The sequence below is a fragment of the Stegostoma tigrinum genome, chromosome 26, assembly GCF_030684315.1.
Source record: "Stegostoma tigrinum isolate sSteTig4 chromosome 26, sSteTig4.hap1, whole genome shotgun sequence".
NCBI lineage: Eukaryota > Metazoa > Chordata > Chondrichthyes > Orectolobiformes > Stegostomatidae > Stegostoma > Stegostoma tigrinum.
This window is the reverse complement of record NC_081379.1, coordinates 45329-67816: the sequence shown is the minus strand read 5'-3', so window position 1 is coordinate 67816 and position 22488 is coordinate 45329. Positions and strand designations below refer to the sequence as shown.

Sequence of the window (22488 nt, the reverse complement as noted above, 5' to 3'; positions counted from 1 at the left end):
ATTTTAAGCTGTTTCTTCAATGACCTTCTCCCATCATGAAGATGTTCACTGTGACTGCACAATGCTCAGCACCATTTGTAACTCCATAAGCACTCTTGCGCTGCTGTGCAACAAAACCTGAACAATATGCAGGCTGATAAATGGCAAGTAAAATTCACACCTCACAAGTGCCAAGCAGTGACCATCTCCCAACAACTGGAGAATCTAACTTGACATTGACGATTTCCACTCCTCAACATGTTGGGACATTTCATTGGCAGGAAAACTGAACTAGATGGGTTATATAAATACTATGGCTACAAGAGCATCTCTGCAGCTGGGAATTCAACAATAGGTAAATCACCTTCTGAATCATCAAGGCCTGTCCAGCATTAATAAGTTTTATGTCTAGAGTGTGAAAGAACATTATTTGTCTGAACAAGTAAAACTCAAAACAACATTTGAGAAACTTGACACCGCCTGAGACAAAGCAGCCCATTCACCACCATCATTCGTCTATTACCACCAATACAGTGGTACCAGGGTGTGTGATCTACAGCTCCACTGCTGTAACTCACCAAGGGTTCCAAAAAAGGCTTCATCCAAACCAATAATCCCTACCATCTAGTAGAACGTGCAATGGGTGCTTGGAAATTTCTTTAAAATATTCATCCATGGGCATCCCTGGCAGGCCAGCATTTATTGCCCATTCACTGTTACCCTCGAGAATGTGGTGCCATCTTGAACCACAGCAGCCCACATGCTTTCAGGATTTTGACATGCTACAATATAAGAACAACAATATATTTCTAAGGCAGGATGGTGAGTAACTCGGAGGGGAACTTGCAGGTGGTGGTACTCCCACTTGTCTAGATGAAGTGGTGAAGGTGTCCCTTTATTCATTCACTGGTTGAGGGCATTGCTGGCTAGGCAGCATTTATTGCCAATGCCTGATTTCCCAGAAGGCTGTTAAGAGTCAACCACATTGTTGTGGATCTGGAGTCACATGCATGCTGGACCGGGTAAGGATGGCAGTTTTCTTCCCCATAGGGCATTAGTGAATCAGATGGGAATTTTCTCTCGACAATCATGTCATGATCGAAGTCAACATGATTTTACAAAGGGGAAGTTGTGATTAACAAGTTAAAAAAATTTTTTTTACGTCCCATAAAAGAAAATAATTCATGGAATTAGGGAAGCATGTGAGTGTGAATAGATGGCTGGTTAACAGATAGGAAGCAATGAATCAGAATAAACAGGACATTTTCAAATATACCAGATATGGCTAGCAGAGTGTCATAATGTTCAGCACTGGGCCCCAGTTGTTTACAATCCATTTCAATAAGGTAGGCAAAAAGTCTGAGAAAAAAGTTTCTTGGTTTCCTCATGTTTTCATGGATTCACAGTCATCATTAAATTCTTAATTCCAGATCTTTATTGAATTCAAATTCCACCATCTGCTGCAGCAGGATTTGAACCCCGGTCCCCAAAAGATTATCTGGGTCTCTGGATTAATAGTCCAATGATGATATCACCAGGCCATCACCTCCCCATAAATTGCTGCAGTGCATTTTGTGGATAGTACACACTACTGCACGTGAGCATCAATGGTGGAAGGAGTGGATGCTTGTAGATGTGGTGCCAGTTCAGTTGGCTGCTTTAGCCTGAATGGCATTGAGCTGGTTGAGTGTTGTTGCAGCTGCACTCATCCAGGCAAATGGGGAGCATTCCATCACACTCCTGACTTGTGCCTTGAAGATGGTGGCTAGAATGTGTGGAATCAGGAGATACGTTATTCGCTGCAGTATTCCTAGACTCTGACCTGGAGTACTGGAGCACATATCTTCAGTACTATTGCCAGAAGGTTGTCAGTGCTCTTATGCTTTGCAGTATCCAGTTCTTCCAACCATTTCTTGCAGCTAATGTGTTTATGTGACAACTCTGGTTGAGTTTCTGGTCAATGGTAACCCCAAGGATTTGATACAGAGGGATTCAGGGATGGTGAAAACATTGAATCTCAAGGGGTGATGGTTAGATCGTCTCTTATTGGAGGTGGTCATTGTCCAGCATTTGTGTGGCTCAAATGTCAGCTCAGGACTGTTGCAGTATCTGAGGAGTCGCAAAGAGTGCTGAACTTTGCACAGTGAACATTACCGCTTCTGACCTTATGATGGAGGGAAGGTGATTGATGAAGCAGGTGACGATGGTTGGGACGAAGGCACTACCCTGGGGAATTCCTGCAGCCGTGTCCTGGAGCTGAGGTGACTGATCTCCTGCAACCATGACCATCTTCAAGTGTGTAATGTGAGAGTCCAATCAGCAGAAAATTTGCCCCAGTACCCACTGATTCCAGTTTTGCTAGGGATCCTTGATACCATAATCAAATGCAGCCTTGGCATCAAGGACTGTCACTTTCACCTCAACTCTGGGATTCAGCTCATTTGTACATGTTTGAACCAAGGCTATAATTAAGTCAGGAGCTGAGTGACTCTGGCAGAGCTCAAATTGGGTGTTACTGAGCAGGTTACTGCAAAGCAACTGCTGCTCGATAGCACTGTTGGTGACACTTTGCATGGCTTTACTGATGATTGAGAGTAGACTGATGGGACAGTAATTGGCTGAATTGGATTTGTCCTTTTTTTTTGTGAACAGAACATACCTGGACAATTTTCCACATTGTCAGGTAACTGCAGAGGAAGCGCTTGTTTAGGGGAGCAACAAGTCTTCAGTACTATTTCCTGAAGGTTATCAGGGCCGATATCCTTTGCAGCATCGAGTTCTTTGAACCATTTTGGAGTGAATTAAAATAGCTGAAGACTGGTATCTGTCATGATGGAGACCCATCGGACGAGGCAGAGTTGGATCAATCACTCAGTACTGCTGGCTGAAGATTGCTGCAAATGCTACCCTTGCGAACTCCCCTCCAAGTGGATGTACCCACACTTAATTTGTACAGTGTTTCAAGAAGGCAGCTCAGCACCAACCAAGTGGAATTAATGACAAGTATTATATGCTCGCCTTCCCCAAAATGGTCAGTGGGATAAAGACAATGTTCCCACATTCCTCATAAAAGGTCTCAGACTAACAGAGAACACATCCTTCTAGGGCAGTAACAAGGGCTTTAAATTAATTGGGTGAGGGGGTTCTAGGAGAGGAGTTGCTTGGTATGGAGGGAAGGTCTTATGAGGAAAGACTGAGGGGCTTGAGGCTGTTTTCATTAGAGAGAAGAAGGTTAAGAGGCGACTTAATAGAGACATACAAGATGATCAGAGGATTTGATAGGGGGGACAGTGAGAGCCTTTTTCCTCAGATGGTGATGGCTAGCATGAGGGGACATAGCTTTAAATTGAGGGCTGATAGATATAAAACAGATGTCAGAGGTGGGTGTGGAATGCCCTGCCTACAACAGTAGTAGACTCGCCAACTTCAAGGGTATTTAAATGGTCATTGGATAAACATATAAGACCATAAGACATAGGAGTGGAAGTAAAGCCATTCGGTCCATCAAGACCACTCCGCCATTTAAATCGTGGCTGATGGGCATTTCAACTCCACTTCCCTGCACTCTCCCCGTAGCCCTTGATTCCTTCTGAGATCAAGAGTTTGTCGATCTCTGCCTTGAAGGCATCCAACGTCCCGGCCTCCACTGCACTCTGCGGCAATGAATTCCTCTCTGGCTGAAAAAATGTCGTCTCATTTCAGTTTTAAATTTACCCCCTCTAATTTTAAGGCTGTGCCCATGGGTCCTAGTCTCCCCGCTTAATGGAAACAACTTCCCAGCATCCACCCCTTCTAAACCATACATTAACTTGTAAGTTTCTATTAGATCTCCCCTCAACCTTCTAAACTCTAATGAGTACAATCCCAGGATCCTTAGCCGTTCATCATACGTTAAACCTACCATTCCAGGGATCATCCGTGTGAATCTCCGTTGGACACGCTCCAGGGCTAGTATTTCCTTCCTGAGGTGTGGGGCCCAAAATTGGACACAGTATTCTAAATGGGGCCTAACTAGAGCCTTATAAAGGCTCAGAAGCATCATCGCTGCTTTTATATTCCAACCCTCTTGAGATAAACGACAAAATGGATGATAATGGAATAGTGTAGGTTAGATGGGCTTTAGATTGGTTTCACAGGTCGGCGCAACATCGAGGGTCAAAGGGCCTGTACTGTACTGTAATGTTCAATGTTCTATGTTCTAAGAGGATATGACAACATTACAAGGCAGCTATTTGGATAACAATATCCAGAGTATGACAAGAAGGCACAATCCTTGAAAAACAGTAATAAATAGGGTTAAGGCAGACAACAATGGTAAAAAGGCAAAATTAGCTCTCTACTTGAATGCACCCACATTTTGGAACAAAATAAATGAAAAAAAACAGCATAAATCCAGGTCAATTAATACTTCTTATAGCCATTGTATAGCCATGATTATAACAAAATCGAAGCTGGGAACTAAATATTCAATGGTATATAACTTTTCAAAAGGTCACAGAGGATAGAAAGGATGGTAGGGTAGCATTGTTGGTACGGGACGGCAGAAGTATAAAGTAGGAATCAGTCCAAATGAGATAATAGGAATTGCAGATGCTGGAGAATCTGAGATAAAGTGTGGAGCTGGATGAACACGGCAGGCCAAGCAGTATCTCAGGAGCACAAAAGCTGACGTTTCGGGCCTAGACCCTTCATCAGAGAGGGGGATGGGGTGAGGGTTCTGGAATAAATAGTGGGGGGGGGGGGGGGGGGGGGGGGGAGGCGGACTTTCCATCTTCGGTCCGCTTCTCCCTCTCTCCCTATTTATTCTAGTTCCCTCTCCCCATCCCCCTCTCTGATGAAGGGTCTAGGCCTAAAATGTCAGCTGTTGTGCTCCTGAGATGCTGCTTGGCCTGCTGTGTTCATCCAGCTCCACACTTTGTTATCTTGGATTCTCCAGCGTCTGCAGTTCCCATTATCACTGATACATCTTTCTGATGAAGCATCTAGGCCCGAAACATCAGCCTTCCTGCTCCTCTGATGCTGCTTGGCCTGCTATGTTCATCCAGCTCTACACCTTGTTATATCAGTTCAAATGATCTTGGATAGGAAGACATAGAATTCTTCTGGTGGAGGTAACAAATGAAAAGGGAAAGAAGACACTGGTAGAAGTAATCTATAGGCCCCTAACACAAGACACACAGTGGGATAGAGAATGAGCGTATACAACAAAAGCAGTAGATCATAAATCCCTAGTGTGAAAACAGGCCCTTCAGCCCAACAAGTCCACAGTGACCCCCTGAAGAGCATCCCACCCAAACCCACTCCCCCACCCTTTTTCCCTGTAACCCACTTAATCTACACATCCCTGAACACAACGGGCAATTTGACATGGCCAAACCAGTTAAGTTGCACATCTCGGGACTATACTTTGAGTGATTTTAATCTTCGTGTAGAATGGGACAGTCAGATTCACAGAGGAAGAATTCACAGTGTATTTGGGACAGTTCTCCAGAACCTGTGGATCCAACCAGGATTCAGACTAATTGGATCTGGTGATGTGTAAAACGACAGGTTTACTAAATGACGTCATAGTAAAAGACCACAGGACACAGCGGCTACAACATGTGGGTGTGGTGAAAGGCTAATAATTTTGTCTTTTTCCCATTGTTTCCTCACTTAACCTTATTTAGCACAGAATTTCACATCCAGTTTGATGGGAAAAATTAGGGTGAGAAACAACTGTGCTCAATTTAAAATGGGTAATTACAAAGAAATGAAGGCAGAGGTGGCTGCAGTGGACCAGGAAAGGAGGTTAGCACCAAAGACAATGGAAGAACAATGGCAGATGTTGAAAGAAATAATTCAATGCTCACGGCAAAGATATATTCCAGCGAAAAAAATGACATTGAGAACGGGTAAGCTAACTGCAGAATCACAGAATCCCTACAAGGTGAAAGCAAGTCATTCAGCCCATCGAGTCCACACCGACCAGAGAGTGCATTCCTCTCAGACCCAATCCATTCCTGTAATCCTGCACTTCCCATGGCTAACCCACCTAGCCTGCGTATCCTGGGTCACTACGGGAAATTTAGCATGGCCAATTCACCTAAGCTGCATATCTTCGGACTGTGGGAAGTAGCCAAGCATCAGAGAAGACCCGCACAGACATGGGAAGAACGTGCAAGGGTAGAATCGAACCTGGGTTCCTGGCACTGAGAGGCATTGTGCCGCATATTGGTATAGCCCTCAGAGCACAACAATGGTTAACCAGAGAAGTTAAAGATGGTGCCAAATTGGAAGAAAAAATATACAAGGTGGCAAAGATTAGTAATAAGCCTAAGGATGGAGAAGTTTTTGTTTAAAACACCAACAAAAGATGACCTCATGAATAAAAGAGGAAGAAGATAAACCCTGAGGGGCAGTAGAATATGGCCTTTAATTCAAGGGGAATGGATTTAAAAAGCAGAAGATTTTGCAAAAGTTATACAAGGCATTTAGTCAGACCACAGCAGGAATACTGTGAACAGTTTTGGACTCCTTATCCAAGTAAAGATATAATAGAACTACAGGCAGTCTGCAGAAGGTTTGGCTGATACCAGATATGGAAAGACAAAACAGAAGTTGCTGGAAAAGCTCAGTAGGTCTGGCAACATCAGTGGACAGAAAATCAGATTTCATGTTTCAGGTCCAGCGGCCGTTTGTCAGAGCTGACGGTAGCTTGGAAAAGATTGGTTTATATGCAGAGGATCGGAGGGTTGGGGCGGCAGGGGGAGAAGAAAGGGGTGGTAAGGAGTAAAAGATGTGTGGCGATGGAGCACAAGACAGGGAGGAACAGTTTGACAGACAAAGAAGTGGATAGACAAAGGGAGGATGAATGGCTATTAATGGGGACAATTAGTAGCTAACAACAGGTTCTGTGTAATATGAAAGTACCACAACCATGTATGGAGGGATTTTCTACGAGGACAGGTTGAGTAGGTTGGGCCTGCACTCACTGGAATTTAGAATAATGAAAGGTGACTTTATTGAAAATAACCAGATGCTTAAGGGTAGGTGCAGAAAAGTCGTTCCCCATGTGGGAGAGTCGAGGACATAATCTCACACAAAGGGGTTGCAAATTTAAGCCAGAGATGAGGAGAAATTTCTTATCTCAGAGGGCAATGAATCTGTGGAATTCTTAACTACAGAGAGGGCTGTCAAGGTCTGATAATTAAGTAAAGTTCTAAGTGCAAGTACATTGCTTGCTCTTGCTGAGATTCAGAAATGTTCTATTTTACATAACCAAATAACATTTGATCAATTAATAAAACCGCTTCTACATGCCTGACATCTATCAACAGTTTTGATGGAAGAAAATATGTCAGCAAGGTCAGCCTCCTCGTTCTTTGGTAAAGACCGGTACAGATCCTTTTCATCCAGCCTCCAATAAGAAAGTCCTATAATAAAAACAACTAAATTTAACAAAGGCACAATGAGTTTTCAAAGAAAACCTGGTTTAAAGGTGTAAATATGAGAAAATAAATTAAGAAATTATTTGGAGATTATTCAACTTCCAAATATATTTTTAAATCGCAGAGGAACTGCTAGACCTTTGCTTTTTTCTTTAGAGTCATAGAACGTAGAACAGGGCCTTCAGCCATCAGGACTATGCTGACCGACAAACACCAAACTACTCTAATTTCATTTATCTGCACTTGGTCCATAGCATGCAATACCATAGAATGTGCTCGATTAGATGCTTATCGAATGTTTTGAGATTATCTGCCTCCACCACCTTCTCAGACAGCACATTAGAAAATCTACCACCCTCTAAGTGAAAAAAAGTTTCCTCTGATCTCCTCTAGGCCATTTCTTCTTCACCTAAAACTTATGCCCTCTGGTCTTAGACACATCTGCCATAGTGGGGAAAAGATTTTCATAATCTACCCAGTCTATGACTCTCAATTTTGTATACCTCAATCAGATCCCCTTTAGCCTCCTCTGCTGCAAGGAAAACAAACTCAATCTATCTCATCAGTCCTCGTAACAGTGCCCTTCCACCCCAGGCAACATCCTGGTGAATCGCTTCTGTATCCTCTCCAATGTAATTACATCCTTCCAACAGTGTGAATCAAAGGATTAGTGGCACTGCCAATAGTTTCTCCTCCATTGTTGATATCATCTGCAGCAAAACATCCTGCTCCTGATTCAAATCCTCTCACTACGAAGATTTTGCCTTCTTCAAGAACTGCCTGCAGATACTGCACACTTACTTTCAGCAAGTGGTATACAACACCACCCAGGTCTCATCACACTTCTCCCTTTCCCAATCTATTGCCATTGAAATAATAGTCTGCCTTCATGTCTTTGCTTCCAAAGTGGATAACCTCACATTTATCCATATTAAACTTCTTCTGCTATGTATTTACCACTCATGAACTTGGCTAAATCACGGTGCAGCATCACTGCATCCTCCACACAGCTCATCCAACCACCAACTTTAATCTGCAACTAAGATAAATTACTTTTAGATCTCTTGTCTATAAGTTGGAAGTGAGCAACGAGAGATCATAAATATAAAAATAGCACTGATAAACAAGGGGGATATTTAATCTCATATACACGACAGGCTGATTGGAATTAATTTTCCAAAGCATTCACAAACATCAATTCAGATGTAAAAATTTAAAATTCTCTATTAAAAGATACATTCCTACTAATAAGAAAAATGCTCAATACAATAGTATACTTGTACATTATGCTGAACAACAACTTGCGCCATCCTGGGTGAAAACATCACAGGCCTGATCCCATGCTGTTTAAACCCCTGACCTACACCAGATTCACTCAAGCTACAAGACACAGCAATACCTAAAAAAAAAGCCTCATGGAAAACAAGTATCCATTCTGTCTGGACAGTGTCATTTTCCAAACACCCAGTTGTACAAGAATGTGCAGTTGTACAAGAATGAGCAGCAAAGGGTTGAAAACAGCTTGTTAGCAACATGGATGTAATTCTAATCAGGCTAAGGAAGACCCAAGAACAAATTACAAAATAATCCAGAAATTTAAATTGTAAGTGTCAGAAAAGTTTAAATAAATATTTACCTGAAATATTAGATACCAGAGAGTTTGGACTGCTACAAGGTCTGCTGAGGTAGAAGGAGTTCGGCGAGGAGGCGGCAGATAGCAAATTAACCTGAAAGAAGCAGTTTAGCTGTAAAACACTTAGATCTACACAAATTATTGCAAAAATTAACCTTAAATTGCTTAACACTATTCTTTCAACTGCTTCTCAGACTACAGGTGTTACTGCTTGAACTGCCCTTCCACATTGCCCCAAGGGGTTGATGGTGGGCCTTTCTGAACTCTTGTAGTCCTTGTGTTGGCATGGAATTGGCAGTTTTGATGGCACTTTTAATTGTGCATTTGAATTACTTAATTAATACATGTAAGTCAATTTTTAAAATTTTCATGTAATAATTCATCAAAAATATTGATTAAAAACTTATTTTGAAGAAAAATATTCCTACTTCTGTATCACAGTGGTGCAAAGGTGGTTGTCTACATGGATTTTAGTAAGGCATTTGACAAAATGCAACATGGAAGACTGATTAAAAAAAATAAAAGTCTGTAGGATACTGTGAATTGTTTTGGATTGGATCCAAAGTTGGCTTTGTAACAGAAAACAAAGGGTCATGCTCAATGGCTGCTTTTGTGAATGGAAAGCTATTTCAGGTGGTCAGGGCATTGAGTACAGGAGTTGTAAGGTCACGTTGTCTCTTTACAGGACATTGGTTAGGCCACTGTGGAATGTTGCATACAATTCTGGTCTCCCTGCTATAGGAAAGGGGTTGTGAAAATTGAATGGGTTCAGAAAAGATTTACAAAGGATGTTGCCAGGGTTGCAAGGTTTAAGCTATAGGGAGCGATTAAATAGACTGGGGCTATTTTCCCTGGAGCATCAGAGGCTGAGGGGTGAACTTGGAGGTTTGTAAAATCATGAGAGGCATGAATAGTTAAGTAGACAAGGTCTTTTCCCTGGGGTGGTGCAGTTGAAAACTAGAGGGCATAGGCCTAAGATGAGAGGCTTATGATTTAAAAGGGACCTAAGGGGCAGCCTTTTCACCCAGAGAATGGTGCGTATGGAATGAGCTGCCAGAGAAATTGGTGGACGCAGATACAATAACAGCATTTAAAAGGCATCTGGATGGGTATATGAATCGGAAGGGTTTAGAGGTATATGGCACAAATGCTGGCAAATGAATTTTTTAGGATATCTGATCAGCACGAATGAGTTGTACCAAAGCATCTGTTTCCATGTTATATATCTCTATGACTCTACAACTCTATGACTATAAGTGGTTTTCCACAGGCCTCAGTGTTGGTACCCTGCTGTATGTTTTACACATTACGACTTAGGCTTGAACATGAGGGGGCACAATTGGGAAATTTGCTTTCAGCTCCAAAATGATACAGATGGGTTGGTGAAGTGGGCAGGAAAGAGCAGATGGAGTTCAACTCTGATTAGTGAGAAGTAATGCATTTAGGGAGGTCAAACAGTATAAAGGAATACACAGTAAATGAGAATATAGTGAGAGGAGTAGATAAAGTGAGAGATCTTGGTACGCAAGTGCACAGGACTCTAATGGGAGCAGCAAAATTTTGTAAAGAAGGGATACGGCATGCTCTCCTTCATTGGCACAAGTTTAGAATGAAAAGTATGGATAATCATAAACCATACAAGACACTGGTGAGATCACAACTGGAGTATTGCTTGCAATTTTGACCACCACATTACAGGAAAGACAAGATGGCTGTGCTACACCGTTTCTATGGTTCTATGGCATCAACAATTTCTAGAAACTAGCTGTTAAACACAGACTCTTGGTTAATTAAAGGTTACATAAAACACAAGAGATATTGATAAATCTTGTAAAAACTAACCAACTATGAAGTACAAAATACTAGTCAAAACTTCACAAAACACAATAACTGAATTTTAATTGACAGGTTTCCTCCATTAAATACAAATTTCAGAAATCCTGTGTGAAACACAGGGCAAGTTCACACTTGTATCAGTGAGGAATGAGTTTCAAAGTCCTTTACACACAGTTTCATTGCTCTCAGAAACTAACTGATAGCTGAATTTCAAAAATGCTCTGGGCATTTAGTTACAACCTGCAGCATGCATTGATGTATGAAAACAGCAGTGGCTTTTGATGAATCTCCAACATTGATCTGCTCACTCTCCAAAGTGAAAATGGTAACCAAAGGAAGCAATTAAGACTTAGTCTGTTAAGTGTTATTAAAAATACAGGATTTGGTCAGTTGCAGTAGAAGTTCACAGAATGTTATGAACCAGAAAATAAAAATCAATAACAATAAAAACTTTGAGGCAACTCTCTGCTATAAAGGATGTGAATAAATAACAGATGCAGTTTTAATAAAAATACACAGAAAAATCCCAGAAGAGGAGGAGCTTTAATTGTAACTTAACAACATTGACACTTACACCTTCTGGTGCTTCAATCTCCTGAGGCTGCCCACATCCCTGTGGCTCCATTCTCTCCAATCCAGCTCCATTTACAAGTTTTGATTTCTGATTCTTCTGTCTAACTTTCTGCGCCCATGACGTCAACCTTTTAAAAAGTAAAAATTAAATGCCATCACATATGCCCTTGTAAACTTGGTTAAGCTAACTAACTGCCCATAAAACTGGGTCCCTGCTTTCTTCTACCTTGACATGTTGAAAGGTCTTTTATAAGTAGTGGCCCTACTTTTGACCAAAAAGCTCTGGGTTCAAGTTCCACTTCAAGACCTGATGACCAAGTTCAAAACACAGCCAAACAGCTTGAGTATAAACTCATAAATCTTTCCGACAAATGTCAATTGTAGGTGGCAACAGGAAAAATTCTTAATCAGCTGAGTGATGTGAAGAAGTTAGAGCCTCTAGCATCACTATCCATTGCTCCAGGCTGCCAGTGGAAGTTCATCGTGCATATATGATGAATCCTGATCCAGTCAGGGTTCTACCAGTGTCAACGTGGATGATTTTCCTAGCAGTGCTGGAGAGGATAACAATGATTATTAAGCACAGGCCCAATCTAAACATTCATGTCCAAGTACTTCATCAGGTGACTGCAAATTCAGAGCATTGATAATTTAAACCAAAAATAACTTATCATCCACAGCTAATCCTTTTCTCGTTTGGGAAATAAAAATAAAACATTGCGCAGTGCGAGTGTTAGTTAAAGTAATAATACACGTTATGATAGTTTCAACTCACATTTCCAGTGGCAGCGAACGTTGTTTTTCCAGATTGGGTGAAAATATACATTCATGCTCTCCAGAGATAAGTACTTGGGCAACTGTTGTTCTTGAATTATGTTAATGACTTTGCCTATATATCCAAGGCTCAGTTTCAAAATGTGCAGATAATACAAAATTTGAAACAGTTGTGAATACTGAAGAAAGTTCACAACTTTAAGAGAACATGGATGAACTGGTGGAATGAATGAACATATGGCTACTAAAACCTGATGTACAGGAATGTGAATTGAGAAGAAGAACAAAGAGCAGCAATAAGCTAAAATTGTAAACAGGGTCCAGGAACATACATTTGGAGGCAAATAAATAAATTTTCAGAGTCATTTGACAGCACAGAATTAGAGTACTACTGAAAATAGACATTTTGTTGCAGCTTTTTGTCTTGCACTTCTCGGTGCTTTTCACAAGAATACTAATTCAAGAGGAAAACCACATTTATACTGAATGAGAGGAGACTGCTGATTAGTTGGTAAGTGGGCTCAGATCAATAGAGGTATTGCCATGGAGAATGCCTTGCTCTGCTATAAAACTATTGCTTTACACTACCAAGTTTTATACGGAGAGAAAATTACCGCTGATTGACAGTTAATAGCCAGGTTTTAAATTTTAAATTAAGCAGGTTGACACTTATTGTTCTGAAAACTGAACTAGCAAAGGGTTGTCATCTATGTTACGGAGTTGAAATAGAGACAGGGCATATACAAGCTCTTCCTATCTACAAAGAATGGGACCCAGTATGTATTATTATATGTACCTTCAAGTTCATGCAAGTCACTACAGAGCAAGCCCAAACAACAATACTAAATTTGTTGTCAGCATAATTCCTGCAGTTGAAAAACGCGCAACCCAGTGAATCCCCCTAAACCAGTATAAACAATGGTTTTACCCTTGAATTGGTACTTTTATTGACTGTCCTAGTGATTGCAAGATAAAAATCTTCAAAGAAATTAGAAAGATTGTGGAAAAATTTGCTACAGATATTAAAAACTGAGGTTTCAATACAGCTTAAATAAAAATAAGGCATTTCATCTGACGAAGAGGTAGAGAGCCAGAGGTCTTAGATTTTTCATAATTGTAAGAACCAGAGACAACACGAGGAAAACCTGTGCACTATGAGTACACGCTGCCAGGAGTGGTGATAGAGGGGGCAGATACTATAGGGGAATCTAAGGGACTAAGGAATGGAGGAACATGGGCCAAGGGCAGGCAAAAGGATTAGTTTACTTTGGCGTCATGTTTGGCAGAAGTATGTTTCCAATGACTGGGGAGTCCAGAAACATGGGTCATAACCCAAATTAGGTTATTTAGGAGTGGAATGAGGATAAATGTCTTCACCAGACAGTGGTCAGCCTGTGGGGATCTCTGCCACAGAAAACGGTGGTTCTTGGAGTTAAAGAGCTTAAATGGTATGGGGAGAAAGCAAGAACAGGATACTTAGTTAGATGATCACCTATGATGATAATGAATGGAGAGCAGGCTCAAAGGGCCAAAAAGCCTGCTCCTATTTTTCATGCTTCCCTTTTTTATTATTCAAACCAGTGATACATACCCATTAACCTTATTCTGCTTTCCCAGTAGACCCTCAGGTGCAGCTATCACTTCCAAACTGGATTTGTTGCTACTTTCTTCTGGATTAGTCCTCAGGCCTTGAGTTGATTTGCTTGTGACAGAGCACTCATTAACAGTAGCAGAAGTCACTGATGACAGTCCACTTTCTTTTGGAGGAGGAAAACAGGATAGATTATGGAGCTGGACTGGATCATTTTCGTTCATATTCTGTTTACTGTTTTCAGTATTCAATTTAGAATTATGCACTGTACCGATACCATGAAAATCAGATTGCATTGATGCTGAAAATGTTGCATATCCACTGGTCAGCGGCATGTTGTCTTGAAGTTCTTTCTGTTCAAGATTGCATTCATTGTTAGCCATTACTTGTTCTTCTGCTTCACTGCAGTCAGATTGTACATCAGATTCTATTTTACATTCCAGTTCCTCCAAGCAGTGGCCATTAAGAAAACAGGGTTCAGTTGTATCACTTATGAGTTTTGTAAAGGATGGTAACCTGGCTGTAGAGTGTCCAAGACCAATATCATTTTGCAACTGAATTAGTGCTTTGATTTCATCTTGAATAAGCTGGAAATAACAGAAGAAAATATACCAAGAGGCAATTGCTACATTGACAATATTATAAAATCACAGTACTTGCAGAGTTCAACCTTCCCTTGTCCATAACATCAAATTTTTTGAACACAACTGCGTAATTTATAATTCAGATTTGTTACGGAAGATCGGGCAAACTGAATGCTACAAATATGTTCCAAAACCACTTTATACAACTGCATATATCTACAATATTTCAATACTTTCTAAATCACTCCATGAAAATTTTAATTTATAGCTATGTAAAGGAAATATGACTATCCTTCACCCCTGCCTGGCAAATGTCAATGAGAATGGCTACACTGAATACAGAATCCAGCAATGATAAAGATTTCAACTGGCAAATGACTGGACAGTGCACAACACTTTTAAATTTAATCTAAAGGATGTTACCTCTTTACATAAATTTTACAACTTATTTACAATCCTACTTCAACCTATATCCAGTTTCCAATAATGCCCTGAATTACAGTGGGTGGATGCATTACAAACAGCAATCTTAATGTGCATGTAAGTTGTACAGACCCCCCAAAAAAATACTAAGTACATTTCCAGCATGTGATATGAATGAAACAAATATTACTATTTCTTCACCACCACATTGGAGGGACAGGGCTCTCAAGAATTTTTTTTTGGATTGCTGGGGGAAAAGGGAAAATAAAAGGTTCCAAAGTAATTATGTGGAAACACAGAATATTAAAATTATTCTTGTGTATGTCAAATTAAATCATTGTAATAATGTCAAATGTTCCATGTCCCTCCCTCCTTATTGTACTTCAAGACATCTGAACTTCTACCTCAGCACAGCACATTAATGCACCAGGGAAATGTGAGAGATGAAAACAATCTATTGTTATGAGACCATTTGTTGTCACTCAAGTACTGGCATCATCACCATTTCTGGAATGTTCAATACAGAATTCTGGTGAAACTGCTCTATAGTTGGCAAACATAGAATGATGTAGCACTGTCATGAATACCATGTTACACCACACTAAAACTGAGACCTAAACAGATAGTACTACAAGTTTTGTTGAAATATAAAATGACTGTAGTGGTAGGATTAAAAATGATATCTTCAAACCAAATTGTGAAGGATTAATCACAGACTCATACAGCAAGGAAAATCATTAAGGGTTAATTGGACATGATGATGAACAATTGAAATAAAGTGGAAAAGTATGTGAAAAAGTTTTTTTTGACTGAGAGGTGACCACGTGACACCAAACAGTCTATGAGGCCATTAAACACAGCCACCTGGAGATGGTCTTCTGTATAATGGAATGTCTGAAAAGTACTGAAACCACAAAAATGGTGATATAGCACATAATCTTAGATTTGGAATGGTATTAATATCAGGGACTTTGCTTCATTCATTAGATGTCATACTGGGCTGGGATTTGTGACTGCAAGAAGGCAGCAAGACTTGATGCTAACTTAATGCATGTGTTACTTGCTATCAGACTTTGTCTTGGACTGGTATAGCATACAAATTTACTGCTTAATATACTTATTACTGCTATGACCGCTAATAAACATGTTAACTTTGATCATATAACCATGGAGCTTTTGTTATATCCCACTATCAAGCCTTAACAATGATGTTTACAGTCTTAAATGCTTTTAAGAGACCATTAACTAGACCACAATACTATCCCCAATTTTCATCAAATTATTAATCTAATCAGAGGAACACAAAGAATAGGAAGAAAGCGAAGTGACAGGTGTAATTGGTGCAAATGGAAAATGTTTAGGTTAAGAAAAAGCAAAAGACTTCTGCATTTCCCTTCGTAATCAGAGACCTAACAGTACTGATATAAACAATGGGTGCCCAATGAAGAGTCACAATAATGACAAATGACATTCCTCCCCTTACTGAGCTTAATTTATTCATGAAAAATATAAATCTAAAACATTTTTGTGAAAGTAACAATAAAAATTTGCATCCTTTACTCACTTGGATCTGACATTGGTATTGGTCCTGCTGAGACAAAATCTGATCCTGGTATTGTTTTTCCACTAGTTTAAAGAGCTGCAACCACCTTGCCTAATAACCCACAGGAAGAAATACACAATATATTATCTACTAATTTCCACCAACAAGTAAATTTCTTTCATATTTATAATTCTCAATTCATTAGTTGATACCCAATTGGATATGAATAAGATGATTAATAATGTCATGTCTGCTTGATAAACCAGGAGCAGTTCACCTTGTGAGTAAGAAGACCGTCTCACTCAAGGATTTCAGTACATTATGCAGATAGTAATTTCAGAGCATTGGGAGATTGTTGCATTGTTAGAGCTACTGATTTTTGAATGGAACATCAAACTCATTAAATTCCAATTGAGATGAGCATAAAAGACTCCAAGACACATTTTCAAAGAAAGTTCAACATTTATCTTTCAACCAACACCATAAAAATGCATCAACTGATCCTTCATCTCAGTTGCTACTTGTGGGATTTTATTTGCAACTGCCTCAAGAACAAAGGTGAGTGAAATCAAAGTTATTTCTTCCTTGCTTTCAGGAAAGCTGACAAGAAATTGCTTTGATTTAAATTTCAAACATTTTTGGTTCACTTCTTTTCCCAAGAGTGTGTAAAGTAAGTAAAGATGTTTTAGAACAAAGAAAATATAAATCAAGTGATTTAGTTTTTTTTTCCCTTTATTCATTTACAGGATGAGGGCATTGTTGGCTCGGCAGCATTTATTTCCCATCCCAGAGGGCAGTTAAGAGTCAACCACATTGCTGTGGGTCTGGAGTCACATGTGGACCAGACCAGGTAAGGATGGCAGTGCCCTTCCCTAAAGGGCATTTAATGTTCAAACAAAATAGTATTTTAGAAATAAAAAGCCAAACTAGTAAAGTCACCAGAAGACAGTAGGAACCGCCGATGATGGAGAATCTGAGATAACAAGGTGTAGAGCTGGACGAACACAGCAGGCCAAGCAGCATCAGAGGATCAGGAAAGCTGACGTTTCGGGTCTAGACCCTTCTTGCATTTTCCGAAGAAGGGTCTAGACCTGAAACGTCAGCTTTCCTGCTCCTCTGATGCTGCTTGGCCTGTTGCGTTTGTCCAGCTCTACACCTCGTTACCTCAAAGTCACAAGAAGAATGTGAAAGTGATGCCAAATGTTGAGAAAGAAAGAGTGGTTGACACTACTGTGAGGATCAGCTAATTCAAGACAGGTCAACAAGCAAGCAGCAACCTGACAGTTGACCGTACACACACCACACACACACACACGCGCACACACACCAAAAATACCACTTTGCTTTCAAAAGACGACTCAACAACTAACCTCACAGTTCTTCAGAATCTCAGGATCTGCCCCGCTAGTATTTTGAATCTCTTGCATTAGAGTCTTCAAGGTTTCAAGCGCGCTTGGATTAATCAAAGGCAATTTTTTGCTCAAATTTTCACGAAACAGATATCTAATTGGAGAGAGAGAGAGAGAGAGAGAGACAGGCAGGCAGAGGGATTGGGGGATGTTAACTTATAAACGTTAGATATAAGAAAACAAAGTTTTCTCACCAAATAATGTTTTTAACATTGTAAATGATTTGGAAATACCTATAATATTCCAATAGTCTATGGCAGCAAATCCACAAGTCAGACATACCACTCTTTCAACACTCTACACCCACAAATATTTTTAGTATTTTTGGTTGCTTCCTTAACTATTTATCCTGCAGCTTAATATAATAAACATTTTAAAGATTATCTAGAGTAGTTATTTCAGCTGGACCTGAGCAATCACATTGCAGTCTTAGGGTATATAACTAGACAGCACTGTTCAAGTACAAATGTTTACCACTCGTACCAAATTATTTTATTTTAATATTAACTATTCAGTACCCTTACTAATGGATTCAGAAGACTGTATTCACTAATGGTTATGTGATTGAATGTGTTAAACACAATACTGGATTTCCAATTACTCCACCATGAATAACTGCAAATTACTTTTACTGTTTCCCTTTCTCAATGAGCTTGCAACATCTAGTGGCAGAAAATAGAACATGCAGACACATATCTATAAAGGTTTGTGAAATTTTTATTCACATCTCTAGCTAGTCTCCTGTTTGATTTTCTCTGTACTTGTCAATTTATGGGTCATCATTGGCTGAACTTTAAAATCCTTCCAATTCTCTGACACTATTCATTTTAGCAACACTAGGATTTCCTCTGAATCTAATAATACGTTTAACAACTTATTAAGCAAGGTTATGCTACTTTTCCTTGAAGAGTATATAGTTTGCAGCTGATTTTGTATTAATTCTTTAAATGTTGTTGCCATTGTCTATTTACCATCGTATCATTAAATTTAGTTTCCACAATTTACCTTCACCCATTTTCCCCTCATAACTGTTTTGTGTAAAGTGGATACTTTAATTGAACAAGCCTCCTTTCTCACAAAATACAATCGTACTAGGATACCAACCAACTGACTCAATTTGATTTTTTCATTTTTCTTCCATTAAAATGCACAACAATACATCATGTAGATGAATTATCACTGCTGGGAATAAAGATGGATTTTCACCTCTGCAGTGGTCACTGGGTCACCCAGTTATGTACGCACCAAAGGAGTGATGATCAAATTCTAAACCTTCATTTGACACTGAGAAAATATTGGCAGGATCACACAGAACCAACATTAATTTATGAAAGGAAATCATTTTCAACAAACGTGCTGAATTTTGTTTTAAGTTGTTCCTGGTAGAATTGATAGAGGAACCAATGGATACAGTATATTTAGATTTACAGAAACTTCTGACAGGAATCATGGAATAATAGAATCACTACAGTGTCAAAGCAGGCCAGTTGATCTATCGGGTTCACAGTGACTCTCTGAGCAGCATCCCACCTAGACACACACACACACAACCCTTCCCCCTTACCCCATCCCATCGCACAACCCTGCATTTCACATGGCTAATCCACCTAGTCTGCACATCCACGGGCACTATAGGAAATTCAGCATAGCCAATCCACGTAACCTGCACATCTTTTGACACTGGGAGGAAACTGGAGCACCCAGAGGAAACCCAAGCAGACTCTAGGAGAAAATGCAAACTACATACAGTCACCCGACGGTGGAATTGAACACAAGTCCCTGGAGTAACCAGTGTGTGTGTGTGTGTGTGTGTGTGTGTGTGTGTGTGTGTGTGTGTGTGTGTGTATATAAGTGTAATGTTCAGACTGGCAGGCTGCCACCGCAAGATCAGTACTTCACTATGCTGGAACAACAACCCGACAATATTGAATGCTGGAAACCTACTGATTAAGATCCAGGGAAAATACTTCTCTTCCGTGAATAATATCATAGGATAGTTTGTAGGAACTGAATTCAAAGTGATCACCTTTTGAGGATTCTGTTTGAAAACTGACTATTGTCAGAGGCTGATTTGCACTCAAGCAAGAGATTAACCATATAGTTGATAAGGTTTTTCAGAACATATGGAGATTTTTTTTAAAAAAGGGTGGTAAAAGCAAGCTATTTGGCCAAACCATTTTCCTCAAAACATGACACAAAGCTTGGTAGTAATTTTGTAACATTTAATAGATTTTTAACAAAACTGTTGAAAAATCTGACATTAATTTCACTGTCAGCGAAGCATAATGTAATAACAGAGCTAGACAGCGACGATGCAAAGATACTTCAAGGGCATTTGGAGAGGTTAAGTCTGTTAGTGGAAATTTAGCAGATGGAATTAATGTGAGGTAAAGTGGAGGTTATCCACTTTGGTAGGAAAAACAGAAATACAAAACTTACTAAGTGGCGAGCAGCTGCAAGGTGTCAAACTTCAAAGGACCGAGAAAAGTCAGTCGAAGTTTACAGGCACGTACAGCAAGTAATTAAGGGGGCAGAGATAATGGGAACTGCAGATGCTGGAGAATTCCAAGATGATAAAATGTGAGGCTGGATGAACACAGCAGGCTAAGCAGCATCTCAGGAGCACAAAAGCTGACGTTTCGGGCCTAGACCCTTCATCAGAGAGCCTGGGCAAGTGGCTTGTTGATCTTTACCTTAAGGGAATCTGAACATAGGAGTAAAGATGTCTAAACACAATTATATAAACCCTTGTTAAGATCATATGGGCAGTTTTGGTCACTTTACCTACTAAGAGATATATTCATAATCGAGGCAGCCACGATGTGGGGGGTGCTGGTGTTGGACTGGGGTGGACAAGGTCAGAATTCACATGAAACCAGGTTATAGCCCAACAGGTTTATTTCAAAACACAAGCATTCGGAGTCTTACGCCTTCTTCATGTGTTAGTGAGAGAGGTAGCATCAGACAGAATTTATAAGTAAAAGTTCAAAGGGTCACAACTCTGCTGAGGATGTACTAAGTGCAGCAAAGATTTTCCAAAATAATTGCTGGCATGTAAGGATTGTTATATGAGGAAATATTAAATAGATTGGGCCTGTATTTTTTGAAGTATAGAAAAATGAGATTTGATCTAATTCAAACATACAGAATTCTTACAAGGTTCAACAGGGTAGGTGTAAGAAGAATGATTCCCCTGTTTGGGATAAGGGGAGAGGAATGATATTCAGGACTGAGATCAATAAATTTCTATATATTAAAAACATAAAGGGATGTGGGAATATTGCAGGAAAATTGTGTTAAGTAAATGATCAGGAATTATTTCACTGCATAATGTAGCAAGCCAAAAGGCTCAATGGTATATCCCCACTCCTATTTCTCATAAGGCCTTAAGTCGCTGGAGTAGAAGCAGGCCATTCAGCCCATTGAGTCTACTCTATTCTTCAATTAGATCATGGTTAATCTGATAACCCTCAAAGTCACTTTCCTACATTTTCCCTGTAATCCCTGACTCACTTACTGAATAAAAATTTCAAACTTGAATATACTCAGCAACACAGCCTCAGCCGCCCTCTTTGGTAAATACAGGGCATTGGTAACTGCAAGTCCAGTTACAGAGAGTATTGGTGAGACCACATCTGGAACACTATGTATAGTACTGGTCCTTGTACCTTTGGAAGCATGTTAATGCATTGGAAGCAGTTAACTGAAGGTTTGCCAAATTATTATCTGGAATGAGCTGACTGCCTTATGATGAAAGGCTAGACAGACGAGGCATGCATTCCCCAGAACAAAATCAGAAATTGCTGGAAATGTCAGCCGGTCTGGCTGCATCTATGGAGAGAAAGCAGAGTTTGGGTCCAGTGGCCCTGCTTCAGAACAGTTGATTACCAGCTTCTGCAGTTCTTTGATTTCATATATTCTCTGGATTTAGAAGACCGAGATGTGATTTAATTGAAACATATGAAAAAATCCCAAGGGGGGGTGACTTTGTGAATGTGGAAAGGATGTTCCCATATTTGGAAGAAATCCAGAACAAAAGGTCATAGTTTAAAATAAGAGATCACCCATCTGACAGAGACAAGAACATTTTTATTTTTCCCTCATGGAAGGTTGAGTGCCTTTGGAATTCCTTTTCTCAAAAGGCATTGAATGCAGAACCTTGATAGTTTTTTTTAAATGCAGAGGTAAATAGACTCTTGGTTAACAAGGGGATGAAAGACTATTGTTGAGCTGAGGTTTAAAAAAAATCAGATCAGTCATGATCTTTTTGAATGGCACAGTATGCCCAAAGGGCTGAATGATTTACTCTTGTTTGTCATTCAGAAAGAATGCCACAGATTCACGAACGTGCACCCTTATTCTGAGATTATACCCATTAGTCATAGACAGTCCCACTAGGGGAAACAAGCTCACCATATCTACCCTGTAAAGTCCTCTAAGAATCCTGTATGTTCAAATAAGATCACCTTCTAAATTATAATGAGTACAGTCCCAAACAATTTTTCACTGCTGTCAGGACTGTTGCAAAACTGTGTAGAAAGAAAACGTAATGAATTAAATATTGTCAGAAGCTCCAAAGTGACAATTTGCTTACTCTTATAGGTCAGACAACATAGAATCATAGACATGTACAGCACAGAAACAGACCCTTCAGTCCAACTCATTCGTGCCTACTGGCTATCGGAAATTAATCTAGTCCATTTGCCAGCATTT

The 22488-nt window shown here is 39.9% G+C and overlaps 1 protein-coding gene across 6 annotated transcripts in view; it reads right to left on the bottom strand.

Annotated features, from left to right (window-relative positions):
- Positions 1 to 22488, bottom strand: part of LOC125464017 (M-phase phosphoprotein 9) — a 99619-nt gene that overhangs the window by 68689 nt on the left and 8442 nt on the right. For 5 of the 6 annotated variants that reach the window (XM_059654865.1, XM_059654864.1, XM_059654867.1 and 2 more), the window contains exons 3-8: positions 17737 to 17869; positions 16388 to 16477; positions 13817 to 14403; positions 11453 to 11579; positions 9046 to 9136; positions 7282 to 7394 (exon numbers count right to left, since the gene is read on the bottom strand). In XM_059654865.1, the coding sequence (XP_059510848.1) occupies positions 7282 to 7394; positions 9046 to 9136; positions 11453 to 11579; positions 13817 to 14403; positions 16388 to 16477; positions 17737 to 17869 (1141 nt within the window). The remainder of the gene's footprint in view (positions 1 to 7281; positions 7395 to 9045; positions 9137 to 11452; positions 11580 to 13816; positions 14404 to 16387; positions 16478 to 17736; positions 17870 to 22488) is intronic. The other variant, XM_059654869.1, reaches the window with a different exon arrangement.